The following is a 24776-nucleotide window of genomic DNA, read 5'->3' on the forward strand; positions in this document are numbered from 1 at the left end:
ATCGAAAATATCAAACGCGTACTAGGAATTTCCAAAGGTTTTCACAATGACCTAATAATTTTTCCAGTTCGTGCCATTTTTGTCAAGCGTTCTAATACTCGTACGAACGGCAGTTTTAAAGGAAGAAAGATACGCACGATGCGATATCGCTACGATTACAGATACATAAGCAAAGGTGACCGCACTATGGGCAAAAAGGGAGGTCGTCGGAGCCACGGACGCCACTGCTGGCGGCGAAGGAAAGGGATGGCTGGTGGTGGAAGTGGCAAGCGTCGGTATAGGAAGGGGTAGGGCTGAACGCATCCCTGCCAGACCGGCCACCTGCCTACCAACCCTGTCTGCTCCACGACGCTTCCCAGTATTCGAGCGATCGCTAGAACTCGCGCACGCAATTCCTTCGGCCGGGGATGTGCGTAGATCGCGCCATCGCATCGACGCACATCGTACTACGGAACTACGTGCGACCTAACGTAGTGGCAACGTGCTCGAGGTGACGTGCCGTGTTTCTGTAACCGTGTCCGTGTCCGTGTTCGTGCTCTTTGCCCCCGTGTTCGGTACACGCCACCCCCAAAATTTCGACCCAACTACGATACAGGACCGCGAGAAGTCACTATCGCCGTCGTACGTCGCCTGTTCGTAACGCCACCGCTTGCCCGAGCTATGGATCCGCCGGAAGTCACTGTGCTGGTATCCTACGAGTGCCCCTAAAGGACACGATACTTGTGCAATCGCGACGGATGTCGGAGATGCTACGAATTCCCAACTTCCTCGTCAGCAAGCCTTTTAACTTCGTATCGCAGGTTTCCACTGAAATCTCTCGGCTTCGATTTCGGTTTATGCGACACGATGCGACGTTTCCCATTTTTTGTTCTATTTAATCGCGCCGTCTTACTTGGAAGAGATGCCGGATGGAAGTTTGGATGATTCGAGGAGAGACTTGAAATCGCGAAGTTCATAGAAGGTCAAAGATATAGGTTGTATCGTACTTGAAAATTACGATTCGAGGTGCATGTTGGGTATTTCGAGGATGATTAATGACCTTGTCGAAGTATACTCGATATAAACGGTATTTGTGGTCGTTTACATGAGAAAGCACGTTAATGTTTACCGGCTTTAATAGGTCAAACGAGGTGCCGTGCACTCTTTGCGCTTGACTTTCGCAGGCAACGATGCTCGTTTCGATTCCCCGTCAGCGTTTCTCTTTTTGAGAGTCGAGTCGATCGTTGCACGTTAAAGAATTTTAATCGCTCGTTGTATCAGAAGAGTCGTTAGAGGCATCGCGGAAGATACGAAGATTTTCGACTGATCAAGTTGATCGTCATCGAGTTGAGGAATTTTTATCGTTCATCGTATCAGAAGACTCGTTAAGGACGTTATAGATAGTACGAAAATTTGCCACTCTCGTCGAATCGATTGTAGCAAGATAAGAAATTTTGGTCGTTCATTATATCGGAAGACTTATCAAAGATACCGAAAGCTCTGCGAAAATTCGCAATTTTCTTCAGATCCGTTATTCAACGATTTCACAGAGATCTCGACCGGATAGAAAGAAAATCACTTTATTGGAATTACGTGTTTTCGATAGGAGCGATCAATCATCGTAATAAAAATGTATAGCATCGGATTGCCGCGTCTCGATTGACTTAGAAAGTATTTTTTAACCTAATCAAACTTTCGATGCAAGCATCAACCAACAAGAAACTTCTAATCGAAGCTCGCAGGATAAAGGGAGAAACACGTGCTAATCGCATTAACGAACTTCGCTAATACGGAAGTGACTGTTTACACGTACCTCGACGTTCAACCCCTGATCCTATTAAGCTGAGAAATAAAATCGTTTTCCCGTGATTTTGTCGTCTCTTCGACCGCGGTTAACGAAACCAACGAACCGAGTACTATTTGTTCGAACGATGCGATACGGTGCGAATAAGACTGGTAACGAGTGAACGTGGATTATTACCGTATCATCGAATGAATTTTTATCGTAGATTTCTCAGTGATAATTTAGAGCGATAGCCTCCCTCGATCTTTGCTTCTTGACATCCGCCCCCTTCTCCCCTCCCAGTTTCGACAACATACTTGACACAAACACGGGCCACCGGTGTTTCACAGCGAACGCTGCCTGACATGGCTACGTGTTTCGACCAATCTTCGTTTCGCGCTTCACAAAGGAACCAGGTCATTAGGTACGCGAGAAACCAGGAAGGGTCGAGGGAAGTTGGTCACGCGAGAATAAGCTGCCGCAGCACTTTCGTCGGGGCCTTTCTTTTATTTCGCAAGGATGTCACCACGGTCAATCCTTCGTAGTTCGATATTTCCATCGAGTCGACGCTCTCCGAACTATACGATCGATCGAGATCGCTCGCCAATTTCTTTCAATGGGTAGCTGTTATGCGAACGATCGAGTGGAACGTTTATATCGGAGTCAACGGTTTCGAAGCCATAGGAGAATGGACGTTTTAATGCGATTGAAACGGTTGACAATCCGATCTATCGCTTCTGGTCACTTGTAAACCGATTGCAACGGTACTAATTCTGGCAAATCGTCACCTACGATGGAGGCAGAAATCGAATTCGGAGAGCGAATTCTACGGAACTGCATTTGCCAAATTAAATACGAACTCGTCAACTTGTTAAAGAGTACAATTCTTTTGATAACTGTCGTTAGATAATGTGCACCGACGGTGAATCGTTGATCGATTGAACCAAAGGTAGAAGTTGGTCGAAGTAAGAGAAAGGGAAAGCGCTTATTAAGGGATCGTCCGGCATATTTTTTATTCGTGCTTAAAAAGATCCTTAAACAGGGATCAAGTTCGAGATAATAAATCGAGCTGCTCTTTAAATTCGTACGACGAAACGAAATACACCGCATCAAAATACAGAAGGAAGCGTAAACTAAAAGATAAGAATAATTTTGATTCCGGCGTAACGATCTTCTTTTTTAATTAAACGAGTCGCTTATCTCATTCCCATGCGATGGTTGAAATTTTAAGCTACAAGATAGAAGAATATGAAAAGAAAGTTCTTGACAGTTGCTCACTTCCAATTGGGACAATTAGGTTTCTCGAAAACGAACGGTCACGAAAAATGAAGTTAACCCGATGAAGCAAAGATTATTCCGCCAAAAAAGGAAACGAAAAATTATCTTTATATTTACGGAAGACTTACTCGGACGTCGTTCATTTTAATGGGAAGCTGCTCCAGTGAATGTTACTTGGGCGAGGAAAAAGAAGAAGAAGAAGAAGAAAATAAGAAGCAGAAGGAAGTACGAATAAAGACCGTATTATCAATGGTCTAATGACTTCTCCGGTGAACCCCATTGATCGTGGATCATTACGGAATTACGAGGCATCAAACGTGCAAGATTCGTGTTTTCTTTCTTCCGAGAGCTATCAGATGTGACGTTAAATCGACAAGTATAATTTGCGTGGGAAATTGCGAAACGTCCTCGTTTGGTCGACGCGTTTCCTTAGATACGAAGGATGAAAGCGAAGCTGCGGAATAGAGAAAGATAATCAGCTTCATGTTGTCCCGATTTATACGAGAGCTTTCAGTGGATAGCGTCGCGGAAGAAAGAGGAAAGAAGAAGGCGGGGTCGAACTCTAGCGTGTCGGTTTTGTGACCGTTTGCTCAGCGGGCTTTGGAAAAGTCCCGCGACGGTTCCTATTACAAAGTGGTCACCATCGAGGGTGGTGAACGTAATGTGACAACTGTAGGTGAAGAGATGACGGTGACTCCGTCGACTTCCGATGTCGCTGACAAGGCAGTCTCGACGGACGATGGTGGCAGTGGAATGGAGGTGGCACGTCTCGAAGCCGTCCTCGCTGCTCTGGTGGAAACGAAGGTGGAGGCGATTAAAGCTTCCTCGGCTATGAGCAAGCGTTCCGGTAGCGCACCGGCTAGTCCTCGTCGGCTTAGACTGACTTCAACATCGACTGCCTCCTCTTCGCTGAATCACCAACATCGAAGAAAGGGTCATCATCATCATCATCATCATCACCATCACAATCATCACCACCATCATCATCGTAAGAGGCACGATTCCGCTCCGTGCAACGACTTCATCGCAGACCCTACGGAACATCATGAACATAATGTCCATCACGGTAAGTATCGTTAATTTGGTACAATTTTTTCCTATCCTTTTAAGCTTCGATATTTTTTTAAAAACTTGTATGTACCTAGGTAGACTTAATATTCGTATATAACAGCGCATATAATGGTCTGGAGTATACGCAATTTGTAAGATATTTTGCTTAGCGCTAATTTTAGTTGTAGCCGAAGCCATTTTTCACGTTATTTCACATTCGCATTATTCTTCTTGGTACTCTGCTAGTTGGATAAGCGATTCTGTAGTAACTCCGTAGGGAATTACCTAAAAGCTGGCACCATCTTTGCAGCTTCGAAAAGATCTAAATTTTCTCCTCGTTAGATGATGAGATAAACCCTTAAAAATAACACAAAGGAGGTTGTGTTAGTTAGATCGTAGTAATAACCAAGTTATACTATTTAAAGCAAAAGTTCTCGCAGCTTTAATGTTCTGACGATAGTGTTTGACTTTCACTTCGTTCGAGTCCTCTTTATCCCCTTCAAACAACGCGATACCCATAAAGGACGCGTTTATTTGAAGGCTAAATTGTCTTTTAAGCTCTTTCCAGAGAATGCTTCGTGATTTCTGAATCTTCCTGAATGCGTAACGTTTAACGTACCTGAAGCGTCTGCGCGAAATATATTCTTACGATAGCTATAATTCTTTCGGAATTTACGTTGATTTGTCGATATATGGCATACAAAAATTGAACTATATCGCAGAGAAAAGAAACAAAATTCATGAAAGTAGCATCAATTTCGATGCTGTCAAGATGGCCTAACCCCTCGACGAAGGTACCTTGTTTCTTTATGAGATTTTGGAGCATGAAAAAGTGCGAAAGCGAATGAGACGGAGGTCTAATGACCCAGGATCGACCCACACTCGACCGATCATAAATCTAAAAAGTTATTAAAGGCGTCCGACGAATCAGCTTCCGATAGAAATTAAAACATTCGTAGTTTCCATCGGATTTTCATGAAATTATTACCGGTCGATCAGGGGGACTCTTTCGACGAAAATGTTTTCAAACACGAATTCGTGCGAGATATATTCAGTCACGAGTATAAAGTCGAATCATTCTCGACCTTTACAAATGAAAATGTCTACGCAATGGCGAACCTTTCTTATTAATTTTTTTTATTAGAATAATTATTTCTGTACGATGTATTCTTACGTGTATAATTCAAGATAAACATAGTAAGATCGTGTTTAGGCTTCTCAATATTTTGTATCCGAATACATGTTCTTTGCACCTTTAATGCCTTTGTGTCTAAGATTAACGCCGTGTTATTGTAAAAATAAATCTTACTCTATGTAGAGTGCGTCGATGCAATTTATATTTTGACGTAGGGTTAGCTTACGTCAAAGAATGGTTCGTATAAGATTACGGCGTGAATCGATAAATACATACGTTACGCTGTAACGAAAGTGTTCGTTCATAAAATTTACCAGAACGTTTCGTTTGAACCCACCGTTTTAACTTCGTGAATCGTATCTTAAAAATCTGCATTTATTTTATGTATATGAAAGCGTCGGAGATGATAAAACACGATGTATATGTATCGTTGCAGGTAAAACGAGGCGACGAGCATCGGAAAGTCCACGACGTCCAAGGAAAAAGCGCAAACACTCGAAAAGCCCGAATATTCTTCACGGCGTGGTACAGGACGTCCAAACGGGTCTTGATTCACGTTTAGAACTTTTTGGAATGGACGGTGATCAGGATCTTGCATTGATAAACTTTGAAAGAACTCGAGAAACTCTCAGCGATTCCTGCGAATACTCGCAATTGCACCGAAGTGCCTCCTACTTTCCCCAAAGTACAGCTCAATTGTAAGTGTAGTCAATGATATAACATTAAACGCCTAAATTTCGAATAAATTATGTTTAAATTATGTTTATGATCAAAGAAAATGAGTTAACTTATTACACGGAATAAAAAGTAATCGATTTTGAGAATTATATCGATCGCGCGTGTACTTAACTCTGCTACGTGCTTTCGGTCATTTTACATTTTTTAGTTTAATCGTATCTGTGGCAAACTTCTCGTGCAGTTTCGCGTTACGGGTTCCTTATTTCCGTCTACGGGTACGAGTATCATCTCCTTGAATATCGCAATTTCGTGCGCTGACGAAGGGACATTCGTAGGCGTGTTCGGGAAGAAAGGAACTCGATTTTCCTGTAAGTGCAATATACTGCGAAACTGGGTCATCTCGGTGCGTAGTTGCACGTCGTTGCTCTATTCGTTAGATGTTCATCCAATACGGTTTCATACTAGAATCGCTTGGCGAACAAAGCGTATTCGACTGTGTAATGAAACTCGGATCGACGGTGACATTTGTTAGGGAAAAAGATCAAGGAGAAACGTCATCGTGCCTTTGTACACGCGGGCCTTTTTTTCATCAGTCTGTCTCGATAAGTGTTTTCAGACTGTTCGCAAGACAAGTAATACGTAAAGTTACATATTTATAGCAACGTAATATCTGAAAGTATCGATTTAAAAATCTCTGTTGCTTAAATATTTGTTTAGCGAATATTTCTGAGCTTCTAAAGTTTCGATTCCTGTTTTATTTAGCACCCTGTGTGTATCTCGTTCGCTTATATCTTTTGTATCCTTTCGAAGTAATTGCTCAAGGAAACTACATACGTAATATATATGTATACGTATAATACGGGATTGGAGTATTGGAACGGTCTGACCTATCGTTGGGTCACACTACTTACAAGCAGATTTAAAACTTATACGGAAATTACGCGTTCTTACGAGTCCAAGCGATATAGGTATTCCGCGTTGTTTCTACGTGTATAGCTGGCATGAGATCGACGAGATTTCCTTTGTTCGACGTAATGATGTGGTTCCCTCAAGCTGCTGTACATTGAAGCACTTCCATCCATATTTTTATCATGATTCTTCCAATTACGACTTTGCTCTTCCAAGACTTCTTGATTTTCCTTACAATTTAATTCCTATTTTCTGTAAGCATTACTATTTACGTCGATTCGAATTAAAAGCGAATTTTACTTGTTCGATAAACAGACAAGCCATTTTCATTTATCGTAATTCTAGAATACAAACGTTTCATATATTTAACAAGTAACATGTTTACATTCTAAAAATATAAGGCTTTCCATAACATGTATGTGTGATTGCTAGACATATACATTTTTCTTTATTCAATCTCAATTTAGAAAGTAATGCTTGAAAAATACGGCATGACCTATATTGCGAATGCGTCAGCTGGATGTTTTATCAAGCATCTTTGTCTGACACATTTCTGGATCGAGCTACTTGTACGAAAGTCGAGACATCTTTAATTATGGATTAATCCGTTAAAGTTTAAAACGACATTGCGACAAATTTTACACGTTCGTTGATTTCTGAATCTCTTAACGCGGAAAAAACGCTTAGTAGATTATTTAGCTTATTTCACAGAAAGGATTAAATTCGATTAATTTAGAAAAATCATCGATTTATCTTAATTTATTTTGTAAAGTTTTGTAAAGTCACACAGTTTTTCTATATGTATTTTATATTATACTTTTCATTTGTATGTTTTTATTCTGACGTGGTGAAAAAGAAAAGTTCTGAAATGCATCGTACAACGTTGAAAATTGCGGAATAAAATGTAGTGTGGTTACAAGATTTCCTCTTTATACGTATAATCCATGCTTTAACACCACCGCCTATAAAAGAATTACGCCTTACAAGTATTTTCGCATCATACCTCATGCAGAAAGCATACATGTAAGTCAGTCACAGAAATATAGAAGAAAATACATAGCTTACACAAATCTTACGCTATACAAAAGCATATAAAAATGTACAAACATAGAACGTATTTTAACGAAGTAAATGAGTATAGGATATTTCATCTCGTAGTAAAAAGGTTTCCTTGAATATTTTAATGTATGTTTACAAACAAGTAGAATTTCGTACCTTCTCTCATTCTCCTAGTATGTTGCTGTAAATATAGATTCTAAAGCTTAAACATTGCGATATTCAGCAGTTAACGAAACTTCCTCATCTGTATCTGTCAAATGCATCTGTTCCGAGAATCATTAAACATTCGTTTTTGTTTTGTGATTCGGAAATCTTATATGTACATTAGGATATTGTTACTTGTCTTCTAAAATCGTGTCGTGGACGGAATCAAACTTAATGGTAAACCCAGCGCGGGAGAACTATCCGACGTCATTACAGCTTCGCATCGGTAACGCAGTGTGTAATTTGATAGGTTTATATCTCTAATGATGCATACAAACGAGCGTGTAATTGTACGCAGTTCTTAATTAGAAACGATTCGCCAAACGTTTATGATATTCGAATGTAACGCTATGCTGGCCCTTACAATTTTACATCGAACGATTTTTTAAAGGAATAAGCTTTCAATTACAAAGTTAAGCCTTGAGCGTCATTAGATCATAAGTAGACATACTTTAAAGTACCAAACGTATATCCAGATGATGCACATAGCGAAAAGTAAACATTTGTCTTATTTTATTCTTGCAGAAAGATCCACTACGACGACGACGATTATGTGGCGTTGAACGTAGCGGACGAGTTGGAAGAAGAGGAGATCTTGAGCGGTACCGAAAAGATCGAGGCACCTCGGGCGAAATATCATCGGCCCCGCAGAAAGAGGAAACGGAAACGACGCAAAGTTATCAATACGGGTCCTCAAGAAGAACTGGTCGATCCCGAAGAACTTCCACCACGCGCTCGTTGGACGATCGTTGCAACAGCCTGCCTCCTTCTTACAATGTCTTTACTCTTAGTCGGAGTTACGCTCAGAATGGCACCGATCATCGACGATATGGGTATGTCATTAGTTTAACTATTTAAAAAATTATGCACAAGAATTTATATCCGATAAAATCATCATACCGGAAAAGATACAATCGCATTGTTGGAAATATTAAAATCCCACTATGATTAATGTAAAGTCGTTATATATCTTAGAATCGATACCGTTTAACTGGTGGATTAAAAATCATTCTGTAAAAACGATTAATACTCAAATGTTAATCTTAATCCTACATTAAAATGCAACGTGTCATAATACGTTATACGAGGGACATTTCGACGTTTAATGTCGATTCGTAATATAATATCAGAAGGAGATTTAGAATTTAGGTATTCAGGACACGCCTCCGGAGAAGGTTCTTTGAATTAACGATAAAATATGCAAGCAATCCCAAGGGAGGTAACCTCTAGTTAGAATTATAGCGTGTTAATGTTTCACTGTATCAATAACTTTCCTTGTCTTCCCAAGCAACGGATACAACCCTATTTGTTTGTTGTCTGATTATATTCGAAGCTTGAAAGAAAATCTCGTCGAAAATACAATTATTCGTTCGCACCAAGAAACCACGGTATCGTTAAAATATAGGCCAAAGGAAACAAGCAGGTACATACCGACGAAATATCTCTTTTCACCTTAAAGTACATTATTATTTTTCAGTAATAATTATCGATGATAAAATATCGATAATCCAAAGTACAAGTTCGCTCGTATTTTTCAAGCACTCGTTCCCATTAATATTTTTCTGTACACTTACAAGCAACGCATCAGATTCAGCAAATAGAGTAGCTTATAATTCTTATCAAAGATGGATTCGACATTCTTTTAGACGTCATTCGGAAATTGTGCGTGTTCTAGTCGCATGCTGTCAAAAAGAAAGGAAACGAAGATCGGCTGATTTTAAAGCAACTATACGATACTACAAACAACCTAGTTTGTCTTGAGAAAACGGCTGCCGCAAACTTTGACCAATTAACCAGCGGAATCGTGTAGCGGTTGATAGTACTCCTGGAACGATATTCAGCGCGAAAAAGCACTTTTACCACGAATTTGTGTACACAGGAAAATACGCGCACATGCAGAAAATTTACACGTACACACATCGGACAGAATGCAGCGTGAAAACTCGAGGGCGCTCTGCGCCTCTAAATTAAAGGCGCACGTCTGCGAATTCTCCAGTCAGTCGTCGGATTTCCGTGGAGGAACCACCACGAAGATTTCATTTTCGCGTTTTAACGTTCAACGTTCTCGGCCTCTCGTTCCGTTCACAGTAATCACCGAAGTTTCGAAACGCTGATACCCGCTATATCCATGTTGGAGCACCAGTTGACTAGTGTTTCCTTCCAAGTAATGCGAGTACCTTCTTTCGAACAAACAGCTTCGCTTATGTCGATGTTCTATTTTCGATCGACGAAAGTTTCCTATGGTCACGTGTAGTTTATCGAAGGTTTTACATTTGCAATAGTCAGTACGTCGGATCTATTAAAAATGTAAAAAATTGCTCGCTTATTATAGGAGCTTTGTATAGTTTGACGCGTTAAAGTGATATTTAAATTAGAATATTCATCGGCTGTGAATCGATAGAGAATTGATAAAGTCCAGAGGTATGTAATTAATGATCGAAGTTGGAGAGGTGTGGAAGCTACTACGTAAAAATTTCTTTTTGTTTGCATTTGCTTTGTTTGATGTACAGGCGTTGAGGATGTGTTTGAGATACTCGAGTCGTTACAGAAATCGATAATTTGTTTTAAATATTATTTTGTTTCGTCGTTAATTTGCGTCTTCAGAAACAAAGGATATAATTGTAGGCGTTCAAAGTAAGTGTTACTAATTAGTAGTCACTCGTATGATTATATACATTATACATATATATATAGACAATCGTTTAAGTTAGCATTTAGAAAAATAAGAAATAGAGAAAGGATCGATATAGAGATTTTGTCTCAACTTTTACGCTTTCATTTATTTCTTTTGTTCTTCTATGCAGATAAAGTTGGTCATTTAGTTCTGTAAATATAATAATCGGAAACCTCCTAAAGATAAAAAAAGGTTGAACGAAGACTCTGGGGAAAATATACAGAATGCTTACATATTTAGTTATTTATATGTATTTTATATGTTTAGTTATTTAAGTGTAAAATTTGAAAAGCAACTTATACGTCGTTTAATATTACTATAAATTATCACACGCGAATGATGATAGAGATAGCTTTCAAAAAATAAATTTTAAAGAAAAATATATAATACTTATCGGGTTTAAATATTTTCTTGATTTAAAATATTTGAAAATACTTTCAATATTTTTCAATTTCATAGGAAACTGCTAACCGATTTCGCAGCGATAAAATCTCGAGGTATAATTTGAAAAAAAAGAAGAAATAGAAAGGTCTGTGCCAAGTATGATACGAAAACAACTATAAAATACGGTTTGCTTACTTTTCAGATCGATCGCGAGGCGCAGGTTGCACCTGCGAAATCATTCACATAACGTTTCTCGCACACGATTCGACACTTTTCCGCGATATGTTTACACGATTATGCACTCTTCTAGAATCAGGTCAAGCCTACAGATGCCTGACTTCTCCATTGTTCGATTTTGATGTACGTCATTAAAAGAGCGTATATAACTGGGATTACCATTGCCGAGCTTTCCACGGATGCCTCTGTTTTCTCCAAGTCCAATAGGATCGCGTATACCGAGCTTCTTCTTCAATTTCTCAAATGTTCGACATCACCTCCGTCGACGCATACCGCACGCCAGAAATGTATATCGTGCCATTCGCGCAGCGAATTTACTGCTTCGACGAAAGCGTACCGATGTTCCCAGTGCAATCTTAAGAATAGTCCATTCGAAGGCTGACGGTTTTATACTCTCTGTCGTTTTTCTTCTTTAACAGGCGATCAAGTATTTTTCCATGTTGCCATTGCGTCTAATTATCGTTATATAAATTTTTATATCATTTTATTTTCTTCTTTTAGCTTTTCCTTTAACGAACGATTTCCCCACTGTATTTCGTTCTTTTCATATAATATACAAATACAAATTTTCACATAACATTGTTCATTCACAAACGATGCCTTTAAATCGTGCAATGTTCTTAATTCAACTACTTATAGTTTAAATCTAGAAGATTACCGAGGGATTTAAATACACAATCTCGCCTGATCTGCTCAAGTAAAAAGATCGTAAAGGTCAGTCTAGTCAGGGCTAACTTTCGCCGACAGGACTTTTTAAAGGTTCACTACACGCTAGCAGACTATAGGAAAGGAATAGTATCAAATCGCTACTAGAAAATGAAAAGGAAACTATCATTCTTATTAAGACCGATATAATCGATGCGAATTAAAATTATTCGAAATTATTAAAATTATCAAAGTTCTCTGCAGACATTTCACGCGTATCGCATGATCCATTATCGATCACACGACACGAAGAAAGAAATTTTTCAATCTTATCTTTTAAAGGAGATAGATCGTGCCTTGAAAAACGTATTAGACTTTTCTATTTGGTCGTAGAAAATATATTTAAGTGCTTCTAGGTATTAACAACGAAGTCGTTGCATTTCCGGTTGTATTTCATGCGGTTATATCACCTGTTACGCTTGTCGCTCGGTTGTCCCCGTTTCTCCAACATTGTTGACATTATTATGCGAATGTCCTTACAACAGCGAGAGCTGCTATACGCTAATATTGGTAACGAGTACACGAGTACTATCGATTATCAATATCTGACGCTCTACAATAAGAGGAATCACAGAGCAATATGCTAACTGGGAAGAGATTTCGGATTCTTCCTAGTGATGCGATGCGCGTTCCTCTCGACAGAAATTTTCCTGGCAAACATCTACGGGCGTTCCGTCCGTAATAAACGTCACCAAGTCGCCTATGAACTTCCATTCGATAGTAAATGATACGACCCGGAATCACCGAATTTTCAAAGTAAATTGCAGTTCTACTTTTTATTGAATTCATTTTGCCCCTTAGAAACTATCTTGGTTAAATTTAACAGCTTTCAAAAAAGATCAGAGGCGGCGTTTTCATCGCGATGATACCTTAAAGAAAGCGAAAGGAATCTGGTAATAACGTTAGTCCTATTCGTGATCGTATTTCTTTGATCGTGTAAGATATGATTTACGTAAAAGAAATTATCCGTCTTTTTCTTTTTGTCAAAATTCTGAAGTTTTCGTCTTTCGCTTTTAGAATCGGAGAACGACGAAAGAGAATGGGTTAGTACGTCAGAAAGTTCAAAACCGAGGGAACGAATCAATTAAAGCCAGTTTCCTCTTCTGGCCATCAATTTCCCAAGCGAAACGTGCGACTAATGTAGTAGGCTAGACAATCTACGCTAAGGCAATTTAATTTTGTAATACACCATTATTGTTACTCGATCGATATCGTTAAATCAATTTTTAATTTATCTTAATAAAAAGACGTATATTTCTTAATTTATATTTACAACAAATAAAAACCGTATATAGATATATCGGTGTTCGAGAAGCGAGTTAATTATGGAACAGCATATTCTTAAAAATAGCGCATTGACTTTCCACCTTTCAAAGTTCTTCGTTTAACACTATTTAAAATTTTTCATCTTCCTGTAAATAGCTCGGTATAAAAATTCTTGGAAAATCATATACATGGTAATTTGCGAAATTTTAATTCCTTTTTAAAAATTAAGATACAAAATTATGAAAATTTATCAGGTAAAAAGCAATAAATCCAAGATTCGGTGGCGCATTTTTCTTTTATCAACTTTTCTTTTTGGCGAAGCAAAATGCCGTTCCGCAGATATAAATAATGGGGGAAAATGTGTAAAAAAAATTTTATTTCACAGCTTACATACCTTTTATGGGAATGAATTCGTATTTATATAGCATTTCGGTATTCATAAGAAAATTCTACGCCAATTATGGAAATATTACTCGTTAATAATTCTATACAAATTTAAATTAAGTTGTATTTAATTCAGGCAAACCGTAACAAAGCAAAAAGATAAATGATAAAAAAGACAAAAATACTTTGCCACGCGACCAGAAATTTGATTGTATCGTAGCGCAGTAAAATATGGTTACTGCAATCTTTCTAGATTTTCTTCCTCATCGCACGAATATTCAAATAATTCAAACTCTGACGGTAGGCGTGGATTTTCTAAATATTTGGCCGAGTATGTTTATCGACATGTCCGTGCTACCCATATACGTATGAGCGAGTTAACAGGCACAAGCACATAAACGCAACCGTATGCAACACAAGGGTTGAGGGGAGGAAAGAGACATGGAAAGCGGATAGGTGGCCTGCTAGATCCGCCGCTAAAAATACACGTCGCAATAAACTCAAGGGTGACGTCCACTATATAGATACGACGTATTTAGCTGTCCTTAGTTATACTTTCATTCTTCTTCTTTCGAGTTGCCGTTTAAAAGAAACTTTCTTTTTACGCCAAAGCTAAATCTCTTATCCGAGTCGCAAAAGTCTTCGTAAAGGTAAATTTTCGTTGAATCGCGAGGATGCACACAATCCGCAGGAATTCCTTCGTAGGTTCTGCGTTATGTCGAAATCACTTTAGATTATTTTATAAAGCGTATTATACGTTACTCGCAAGTAGAATAGCTTCTTCTCAAGTATATACAAACAGTTAATCAACGTTTAAGGGAAAATTGTTAAACGTTTAATGTATCAATATACGCAAGATCTATTGTTACACCTATATGGTTTTAGTTAATTACGACAATACGCTATTCTGACATTTAACAAACGAATAATCGATTAGCTGCGTCATAAATGTCAATTAAATTCAGGACGTAATACACGAAGCTAGGCTAGGTAAATGGATAACTTCCCAAGTATTACATAGTTTGTTGACATAGCGTATCTGGACTCCGTAGTGCGTCAGTATAGGTATAGATCACGAGCAATTAATAACAGTAACTGGAATTATTTTCTAGGTTCAGGACTTAAACGGGTAGAATATACGTGTAAAATATGATATTGTAGCATATTTTTCAACTACGACTATTTTATATGTTTCAATATGTCATATATCCAAAGGATGTATATAATTTTTCGATGTTATATAGAATTTCATTCGTTACAAACTGCGTATTAAAACATACTCTCTGATTGGATGTACATATATTACCGCAGTAAAAACGAATAATGCTGTTTTGCAGCATAGAAACTTTCAAAGGAACAATGTTAAAGCATCGCAGTGAATGACTCTAATGAAGCTCATTTAGAATTAATGGTTGGGAAAGTAGTTTGAGATGCTCCAGGTCAAACTTCGCCTCGTTCGTCCCACTGGAATGTTTACAAGTCCCATAACTATTCGCTGAAGATGCATAGAGTTTATTTAAACGCACCGCGTCATTGTAAAAATGTGAGTTTGAGTACAAGATTAATACCGTATATATATTTTTTAACATATCTTTACGATACTTTTCTGTAATTTTATTCGCAGACAAGATGCACGTGTTATCCTGTAAAATCTTTTAAATTATTTTCTTAAAGAAATTACTAGATCGTAAAATTAAAGATCATTCGATGAAATTTAAGATTTATAGTTTTCAGTAACATTGAAACGAGCAAACGTAACTCGAAGTCTATGAGAAAATAAAAGAAAGATAAATCTTGCCTCTGACAAATCTTCGTTCCACAAATTACGCGAATTTGAATTTCATCATTGAAATAGTACAATACCATTTCCATGTTCCTTTAACAATTCTGTACTAATGGCCAAATATGTAATCATTAAAACGGAGAATTAATTAAAATGGAAAATGACAATTAGATGCTAAATCATCTCATAATTGCATGCTAAATTCTATATCGAAATTTTGATTAATACGTCAAACATACTTCTGAATTTTCGGTAAATGTGTTAACATTTTCGATTTCACAAATCCTTCGCAGCTTTTTAATAAATTTGTCATACCATTACTGTAACGAAATAGCAATGCACGAGGTAGTCGAGTAGGATGACAGTCAAAAAACAAGATACAGGTAATAGAACTTGCTAACCAAACTCGCGTAAATTTTGTTTCATCCACTTTTTCCCGCGTATCAAAGAACACGTTGATAGCTTAACACCCACACCTCCAGCTTTGATATCGTCTTCAGTTTTTTCCAGAAAATCTATGAATTTTTAAATTCACTATGCTTAAAAGCGTTTAATCGATATCTATTTTTTTCGCCAATTTTTCGGTCGACTCCTAACAGAACGCACAAGTTCAGGGTTCAATATAAAAATATGATCTATAACGATATGACGAATAATGTGATCACGAACGAAAGTATGATCTGTCGAGAATGTTTGAATTTATCGAATAAATAAAATTATGTGAAATTGACGTTGACAGATACAACTAATAACATCGAGAAAGCAATTGTAACAGTATGTCGACTCGATCGATGAAATCTACGCAAGAAAACGAACGAAATCGCCGATTATCCGGCTCGTCTTCCGATCGAATAATCTCCTATGCGGATGATACGTCGATCGAGATCTCTCACGAACCACCCCCAGATTACTACCAACGAACAGATAATTGCCACATGTTATGTCCTTCGGAAGATCGTACGTCCTTTTATCCACGAAACTCCGATACAATCGGCTTCCAGCTGGACGAACATTCGGCCTTTTATTTGTCGAGCCCTGACGACGAGCAGCGACCGAATGTTTCCTGCCGCTCAAAAACTGGTAACTTGAAACAGACCAGAAACAATTCTGAACTCGATCAACGTTCCAGTCGTCGTTCCAGCGTACAATCGAGTCGCTCGAGGACAAACAGCTGCAGCAGGCCAACACCGTTAGGTAGGAGACAATTGGGTCATCAGACTCTTCGATCGATGAGAAACGCACATAGTTCGTTACCGTTCGCGTCTAGTGACGTAACGCGACGATTTCGGCTTCGATTAATTTTATTGGCTGATTAATCGATAGGATCGCTTCGTACCAGAAAGAATTTCGGCTAAAACCAAATTGGTTTGTCATTGTCGCGCGCCAATCCATTTTTCAATTTGCACGCCTATAAAAAATTGATTGGCGAATTATAAGCTGACAGGAATCGGGTATACTTTAAATACTGGATAGGCTGTCTATTTCCTTTTCTTTAAATTTCACGAAATATTTCAATGAAACAAACTATATCGAGAAATAAATTAAAAGTAGCAAACGAAAAGGTAACGAGACAAAAAATCTTCAGGCAATGGTAGAAGAGGTAGCTCAAGTAGAAGAACGAAACCACGAAGAGGGAGCACCGCTCGTAGAAAGGATTCTGTCCGACCTCTAAAAACGGAAGCGAAGGATACGCAGAAAGTCCTAGAAGATGCTCAAACTTTAGAGCAGACAAGGCGCCATCGAAGAATCGCTATGATCATCCTGGGAACATTTATTTTCTTTTTGGCGGCTTCCGTTCTCGTGGTGGTGGTTACATTAACTCACAGCACATTCTTGAGTCCGGCTACGGGCTCCAAGGAACTTGCTGAGCATCGAGCTCAGACGTAAACTATCATTTTCACATACTATCCACTAAAATAGTTTGAAAGGAATTGCAATTTTTCAAAGCTACTGCATACGTTCAATATTGGAACGATAATAAAATCATACAGATTTTCCTTTGATGCAACTATCGGGCTATCGATTAATACAACGAGTTATAACAGTATCGATTCTCTGATAATTCACATACGAATAGGTCAATGCAAATAATGCCAATTACAAATCAGTTAACGATACACTTTCCTAATTGGTTTCAGTGCGCAGAGAGAACGAGGAACTGTTGAATTCCCTGAACAGAGTTTTCGTGACCGAAAACTCGACAATGCCTCTCTAAAGAAGACGTTCTAAGGCGAAAGAATGGCTTGTTTTGATGCGCCTTTTGAAGAAGTTTGGCAAGACGGCAGAAGAAAAAGAGAGCGGAAGAAGAGGAAAAGTATCGCGAGGAAAAACTTAACTTCGAAGTGCCAGGATCGGAGGTCGTTTCTCAAAAGCAGGCAAAGTTTTATTACAATTCCATTTTACCCGAAACATCTTAGATATAGCGGGGAACAGGTCGAATTTAATTTGTCAATGTCGACGCGGCACGAGGCTAATTTTTCGACTCGACCGATAAAATACGAATTTCAAACTATCTGTATAATCAGATAGAGTCCTATAATTTTAACCTCGTTGTTTCGAAGGTACGTCCATCTCTGTCTTTTTCATTGAATTATATAATTTGGAGGACATTCTCGGGAAGAGTCAAGTATAGGTATAATCACGTCGAGAATGAAAAAAGCGTATTAAAGAAAATGAGAAAAATCTGCAAAAAAAGTTACTCGCGATCATCGTACATATATACGTCGCCTTTGTTAGCTCGTTATTGTTATTGGCGCGGTAAATGGATGACCGTGTGAGCCTTGTTACGATGTATGAAACTGCGTTGTACGTTCTTTCAATGCACGAAAATTTTATTCGAAATAACAAATGTAATCCGACTCGTTTTGCGGAATAGATTTCGTATACCGACAACGAAAAGAAACGTTTAAAAGACGTTCGTGAAACTCGATTTAAATTCCTTGTTGGAAAAAGAAATCAAAATATCGGTATTTCTGCTGTCGTTCTATGGATATGTGTAAATGACGGTTTGTTACAGATTTCCCTTTACCTTTATTCTTATTTCGTTTCAAGGTATTACATTAGCGAACAAAATTAGATAAAATTATTTTCTTTTCTTTTTTTTTTAGTTGTATAACGCTGGATTAAAATCTATTTCAATCGTGATTTACTAGCTTTAAGTGTTATATAGTAATTCACATCAAATTATTAACGATCAAGGAATAAAATTATGGATTTATCTATCCCTCTTTTAAGTCGTTAGTCTTTCGATCGTGCAAATTTATTTTCACGTAGGACCGCAATGTATTTTTAGAATTTTCGTTATAAAAGTCTTCCACTTTAGAGGAAATTAACGTGACAAATAGTCGTTAAGAAGAGAAACTGCTGGGTTCCTTTTTCCCAAGGAATATACTCATGAATGACAGATCTTTCGAATTAAATATTTATTACGAAGCATTGATCGTTAGAAAAGTAGCCAGAGTAATCGTTGTTGTCAATTGTTTGTAAAATACAAGCTGTCGGACGTTACGAGAAAGGGCGTTCATTAAAGAATTGTATTATCTTAATATCGCTTTAAGGGGGAATTTAAACAGGATTTAGTTAACAAGAATATTATCGCGATTAAAAAATTTCTCTACTTGACGCGTATTCAAAACTTATTAACTTTAACGATCAGAGAATGGTCTTCTTTGCAAAACGGTTAAACAAATATAATTATTTGTTCTCCTATGCACTTATATATTTTACTGTACGTATATGCACAGAGAGTTAATTTCTATAAAAAATTATCTGAAATAATCGTGACAATTTTCTTGTTAATACATGCGATTCACCCTTGGATAATAGTATTATATCGTGGTTGATGTAATTATCGCACGCATAATTGAAATCGTGCAAAATAATACAAATATAATGTCCGAGATGATAAATTTATCGACGATTATAATGTTTGATTTTGATTGTTTGTCCATAAGATGCATATCAAGATCGGTTGCGTACCAATGAAACAATAGCTTTATCGCAAATATATTATTCGAGAAAATCTTATGCATGCCACGTTTCTTATCGTCATTCCAGATTTAGTCGCAGTCAAAGGATGGATTTGATCATTGGCAAGCATCGGTATAACTTTCATAGTTTAACTACGATATAAGCCGGTAGTTTCTGAGACCTCGCCTTTTAGAAATAATAATTTAACGAGTAAAACGTAACTCTGAATTTTGCCAAAAAGAAATCGTAAATCGTAAAAGGAACGTTCGACACGATATAACGATTAATTGATAATCGTCGAAACGATGGATCGAAACGATGTCGTACGAGAATTCGATTTAAGAGGAATTAATTGATAATTGACGTAACGCACTACTATTTTTCTCGATCGAAGCAAATCGATCCTTTCACTAATTCAACGCGTGCGAAATACAGCACGTGCGCGATTCCGCTCAATCTGAACAAGTCGAAATAAAAGTTACTTTTCTAGTGTATACGCAATTAATTCGCATTGTACGTATACACCATTGCTATTGATTAAAAATCGAAAATAATATCAATGAAAAAAAAACACACATATATATATATTGATACGTGTAATTTGTTACACGAAAAATAAAACAATATTGAAATAATCGTGTCGAAATATGAACGAACCGTAAAAGATAATGTTTACTAGGTTATAATTCATACGTACTTTGTAATATCGAATAATACGCGTTATTAGAGATTAATGATATATGTTATATGAATATTTAGTTTAGTATAAAATATTAGCAATCACACTGTGAAATGATATTTAAGCATAATTCGATAAATGAATTGTTTTATCCATCGATACTCGACCAATTTCTATCTTGTCAATTCTTGTCTTTTACGCCGAATTATCAATTTTGCTAATGTACTATTTCTCTTATTATTCTAAAGGCAGCCGTCCTCAGGAAATGTTGCTCTTCTCAGGAGACGGAAAGGTCGAACAGGCAAGCTTATGTCGCGAGATTCTTCGAAATTAGAGATCATATTCAGAGAATGATTTGTTGATAGAATATTTCATTACATTGTTAAACTGATAAAAAATTATACGTAATATTTCTGTAAGTATTTTCTCCTCTGTAAGCTCTTTGTTCCTTATAAGATCATTTTACCACTTCTTTCAATTATCAGCAGCAGAGCCTTTCAAATTAATAGTCAATTTTATTCGATTCGATATTATTTTCGTGCTCGTAAAGGCACTCTCTGAATATGCATCCTAGCGCATTCTATTGAAATTGTTGAATAGACAAGTTAAATTTTTAAAGTATAGCACTCTTTAAAGAAACGTTGTATAGAAAACAATGGCCGATTATCGAGGTATTATCGAAGCTTTCGAAAATGTATTTGCGTCGCACAATCCATCATCGACCCTGCTCGTCGATATTTTCCAATATCTCGTAGGACTAGGTGATTGTATCTCGAAAAACAAGGGATTATCGACTTCGTAAGATGATTTTTTATCTTCTCTTCTTTACGTGAAAATCGAAAATTCAATCGCCACGAGTATAATCCTCGACGACCCGTTGCACTTTGTTAGATGACGAATAAAACGTTGTTACGAACAGTGAGTGTAATCATCGGTACTTACGCTAGCTGCGTGTAGAGTTACAACTGTAATCGTAGATCGTTCATACTTTCTGGCCGGCATTGTCAAGACAATTTCGCGGTCGATATATTTAGTAGGCCATCGCTATAGATATTTATCGTGCGTATTTTCTAAAAAAAAAAAAAAAATATATAAGACCCGTTTTTCTACTTGAAATCGACCCGGATATTTTCGGTATTACGAATAAGCAACAAATGTTAAGTTATTGATTTCTGACACAGAACACAGTTTAATATCAAAGAGGAAGAAGAGGATAAATACAGTACTTCTTGGAAAAGTGATCGTCAAGGGATCTAATTGCGACCAACTAACCGGAGCGAGGTGCTATAGGCAGACTAGGTCTAGCAATCTTATGGATTTTAAACGTCATGGAATGTTCTCTACCAAGCGACACGTCGTGATGTGTAAAAAATTGATTGCTACAGCCTATGCTCTGTCGTAGCTATCTTGCACGACGTGTGTCGCAATTTCACATATATACCTATAAAATATGCCAGTTGTATAGACAAATTGAACATATTACGTTGTGTATCGCACGTGTAATACTGGTCGTTGGTAGAATATTCACGATAGACTTCGTGACGGTTCGTGTACGCTCGCCACTAGAGAACTCGCATCAAACTAATTTTCGAAACTATGCCTTTCATACAGCAAGTATGCCCTCTTATCTAATCTCCACCATCCAGCTATTCAAGAATTTAAAGCTTGCTGAATAGGAAGTTTTATTCCGATGAGTTCGCTAGGAGACGCTAAAGTTTAGCCTAAACGCATCTTCCTAATTCTTTCTCATTCGTTCGTCCTTTTCTCTTTTTCTTCCGTTTCTCTATTTTCTTTGACAACTTATATTTGGACGGCAGTTTTGTGTCCATAAAAAATTCATTGGAATCTCAAAGAATCGTTGTTCAAGCCAGGAATACTGCTTGTAGCGAAAAAAAAGGAACGTGACGAGGAAAAATGTGATCACTTATGCCAGAGGTACTGTGTACAGTATAAATACAATATTATACGCAGACGCATAACGAATGATTTTCATTTCTCCAACAAATGAGTATAAAGTTTCGATTAGAATATTACTTGCTTTTTCTGTTTACGTTGTTTATTCTAACGATATTTCTACGATTTATCGAACGCTAATTATAATTTAATTTCATACATTAAATGTTTCATTCGTTATGGTTGAATATTTATAATGCCATCTTTTACGTTTAGTCATTCTCGTAATTACTTTAGTATTTTATAGGCAATATTTTTAATATCACCGTCAACAGACTTTTTCCAATCGAGAGAGAAAGTATTTAGCATTGCATAGCTTGTGATATGCAACGTGTACGTGTGTGTTCGTCTGTATATACGTGGAAATGGTTCGAGTATAAAAAATCCTCCTAACGTTCTCGGTTGAAGAGAAACGCAGAGACGGAGATTAAACAATTTGGCCTAACGCGAAAAGTTTCTGCCGTTAGTTTCATCTTCTGACGAGTGTGAATCTGTAATTGAGAAGAGCGATCACGTGGTCTTGACTCACAATACATATACAGGGTGTTAAAAAAATGAAAATCTGGAACTTTAACAGCTCGATAAAATTATTAAACAGTGCTTAATAACATGGAACTTAAAATCGATGAGTGCGTACCCTCGAACATTCTTGGCTTCTTCTATATACATATGCCTTTTACTTATTGTTGCAACTTTTTTATCTCTTTGCAGAAAATTTATTCATTCGATACCTTGAGTCGATGAAACGTTATTTATCTTTCTTGGTTTTTAGCTTTTAAATTTTTTATAACACCCTGTATATTCTCAATGAGATAATCTAGACTAGCGTGTTGTCGATACGGTGACGTAGGAGCGCTAGTCGTTAGTAGCGTGCACATTTATATAAATTACCATTTCAGTAAGTTCAAATTTGTATCGGAAGTAATAAGTATCTCGATCTTTAGATTTCGTTTGTATTGAATTAAGCGGAGAAGAGATAAAACTTAGAAGCGAAGAAACATTGAACATTCACGCGAATTTTGATAAAGTCTCTTAAAACGGTAAATTAATATCGCAGATTTAAGTATCGTTAATTAAATAAAACGTATATTTCTTTAATTAATCCTGGGAAAGGATCCTCGCTCGCTCTGGTCTCTATTCAGTTCTGTATCTCGAAGAGATTCGGAGCACATTGGAAATACGTATTACGTAAAATAAATTTACAAACGTTTATAGTCCCATTAGGCTTTGAAAACAATGATATCTTATTGTTTTTGTAATAATAATAATATAATGATAATCAATAATGTTGCACACATACAGTCAAATAATATGGTAATAATATAATATTGTAATATAGTAGTAATATACATACTGTAATGAAAGAAACGATAACTGCTAGGGAAAAAATGTTTAGTTTTATATGTCCAGCTAATCCTGTTCCTACGTCGCCAAGAAGTTCACAAATGTAAAGCCAAGTATCATTATAACAGTATGTAAGATAATTGCGATGAACTTTCGAGCGAGCAGTCTAGTCTGTACGGAGACAACGTGTGTGCCAAAATGAAAAAAAAGTCATTATTGTATCGAAATAAAATTGTATAAAGCGTCACTTTTTCCTTCGACAATCAAAATGCAGTGTATGTTGTATCGCGTGCATATTTTTGTGCAATAAATAAGAACATATGCCAATTTATCGCTCGGAATGCTTTACATATGTCGTATTGCAAAAAAAAAAAAGAAAAAAGAAAAAAAAGTAAAGAAAAGGAAAAGAAAGAGAGATCTACGCATTGTTAATGCGATGCAGGAACTGTTTCTGGTATTTCTAAATTGCGAAGTGATTAATTTTTCAGGTTCCATTGTCCCCGCTTCTTCTCTTGTCTTCTTGCCTTTCTCTAAAGGTAGAAAAATGATAAAAATTAGCGTAAAATGCAGTTGTTCCTTTGTCATTCGTTATAGAAATTGAAATATAAACCGTTTCCGTTCTTTCATTTCCTTAAGACACAATTTCGGCATATTTTAGGTGTGCGATTATTCGAATTTTAATCTTTAATACGATCAGTTTTTCGTTTCTTCGAAATTTTGCGTTCCACGACTCGCTGTAAAAAGATAAAAATATTTATTTAGGAGGTAAGTAACCAGCATCGAGTATTGAAAATTACTAATTACCGTATGCCAACGCAGAATATTATGCATTTTCCAATAAAATATTGATCGGAGAATGGATTTCGAAGTTTTAACAATAATGAAACGAATCGTACGATCTAATACGATAAATCTGAATTTCTTCGTTGCGATCACATGCAACAAGCGGTTATTTTATTCAAAGAGATAACACTTTATTAAACATTTCTATCTACGACAGGAAACGAGTACGTATTTAATACAACAGGCATAAGCAGAAGGATTTATCTTAGGAAATCATAATAATAATCTCGACAATGAGATGTGTATCATATTGACGATGTTGTAAGATGTTAATGGATGAAATATTAAGATTTATGTTTCTATATTGTAATAACATTTATGTATAATGGTTATTATAATGCAAAAAATATACATACTAGTTGTCCATCTTTGCATTCTCACTATGTTTCGTTATTTCCAATTCCAATTTGTATTTAAATACTCGTCTGGCGTTTCGATACACCGTATTATCCATATCTACGTTTAGGAATGAACGAACGA

At 37.0% G+C, this 24776-nt stretch overlaps 2 protein-coding genes across 4 annotated transcripts in view; one reads left to right on the forward strand and one right to left on the reverse strand.

Moving 5' to 3' along the window:
- Positions 1-21626, reverse strand: part of LOC126924041 (uncharacterized) — a 39672-nt gene extending 18046 nt beyond the window's left edge. The window contains exons 1-4 of one of the 3 annotated variants that reach the window (XR_007713387.1): positions 21383-21394; positions 21099-21226; positions 4376-4447; positions 3935-4073 (exon numbers count right to left, since the gene is read on the reverse strand). Coding sequence is in view for 1 of the 3 variants with exons in the window: in XM_050738111.1 (XP_050594068.1) it covers positions 21099-21158 (60 nt within the window). In the remaining 2 variants the exon portion in view is untranslated. Of the gene's footprint in view, positions 1-3934; positions 4074-4375; positions 4448-10026; positions 10372-21098; positions 21227-21382 lie in introns of those variants that run through there. The other 2 variants (XM_050738111.1, XR_007713386.1) reach the window with 2 other exon arrangements.
- On the forward strand, positions 29-24662 carry LOC126924032 (polycomb group protein Pc-like). The gene is made up of 4 exons (XM_050738098.1): positions 29-4106; positions 5662-5923; positions 8601-8908; positions 17647-24662. The coding sequence occupies exons 1-4, from the start codon at positions 3725-3727 to the stop codon at positions 17721-17723; spliced, it is 1029 nt and encodes a 342-aa protein (XP_050594055.1). The 5' UTR covers positions 29-3724; the 3' UTR covers positions 17724-24662.
- The last annotated feature ends 114 nt before the right edge of the window (positions 24663-24776 follow it).

This window comes from Bombus affinis, chromosome 14 (genome assembly GCF_024516045.1).
Source record: "Bombus affinis isolate iyBomAffi1 chromosome 14, iyBomAffi1.2, whole genome shotgun sequence".
NCBI lineage: Eukaryota > Metazoa > Arthropoda > Insecta > Hymenoptera > Apidae > Bombus > Bombus affinis.

Bases quoted from the DNA above. Each gene is read 5' to 3' on its own strand.
- LOC126924032 (XM_050738098.1), top strand. From the start codon at position 3,725: ATGACGGTGACTCCGTCGACTTCCGATGTCGCTGACAAGGCAGTCTCG. The intron at 4,107-5,661 runs GTAAGTATCGTT...GTATCGTTGCAG, and splicing joins TGAACATAATGTCCATCACG to GTAAAACGAGGCGACGAGCA. The intron at 5,924-8,600 runs GTAAGTGTAGTC...TTATTCTTGCAG, and splicing joins CCCCAAAGTACAGCTCAATT to AAAGATCCACTACGACGACG.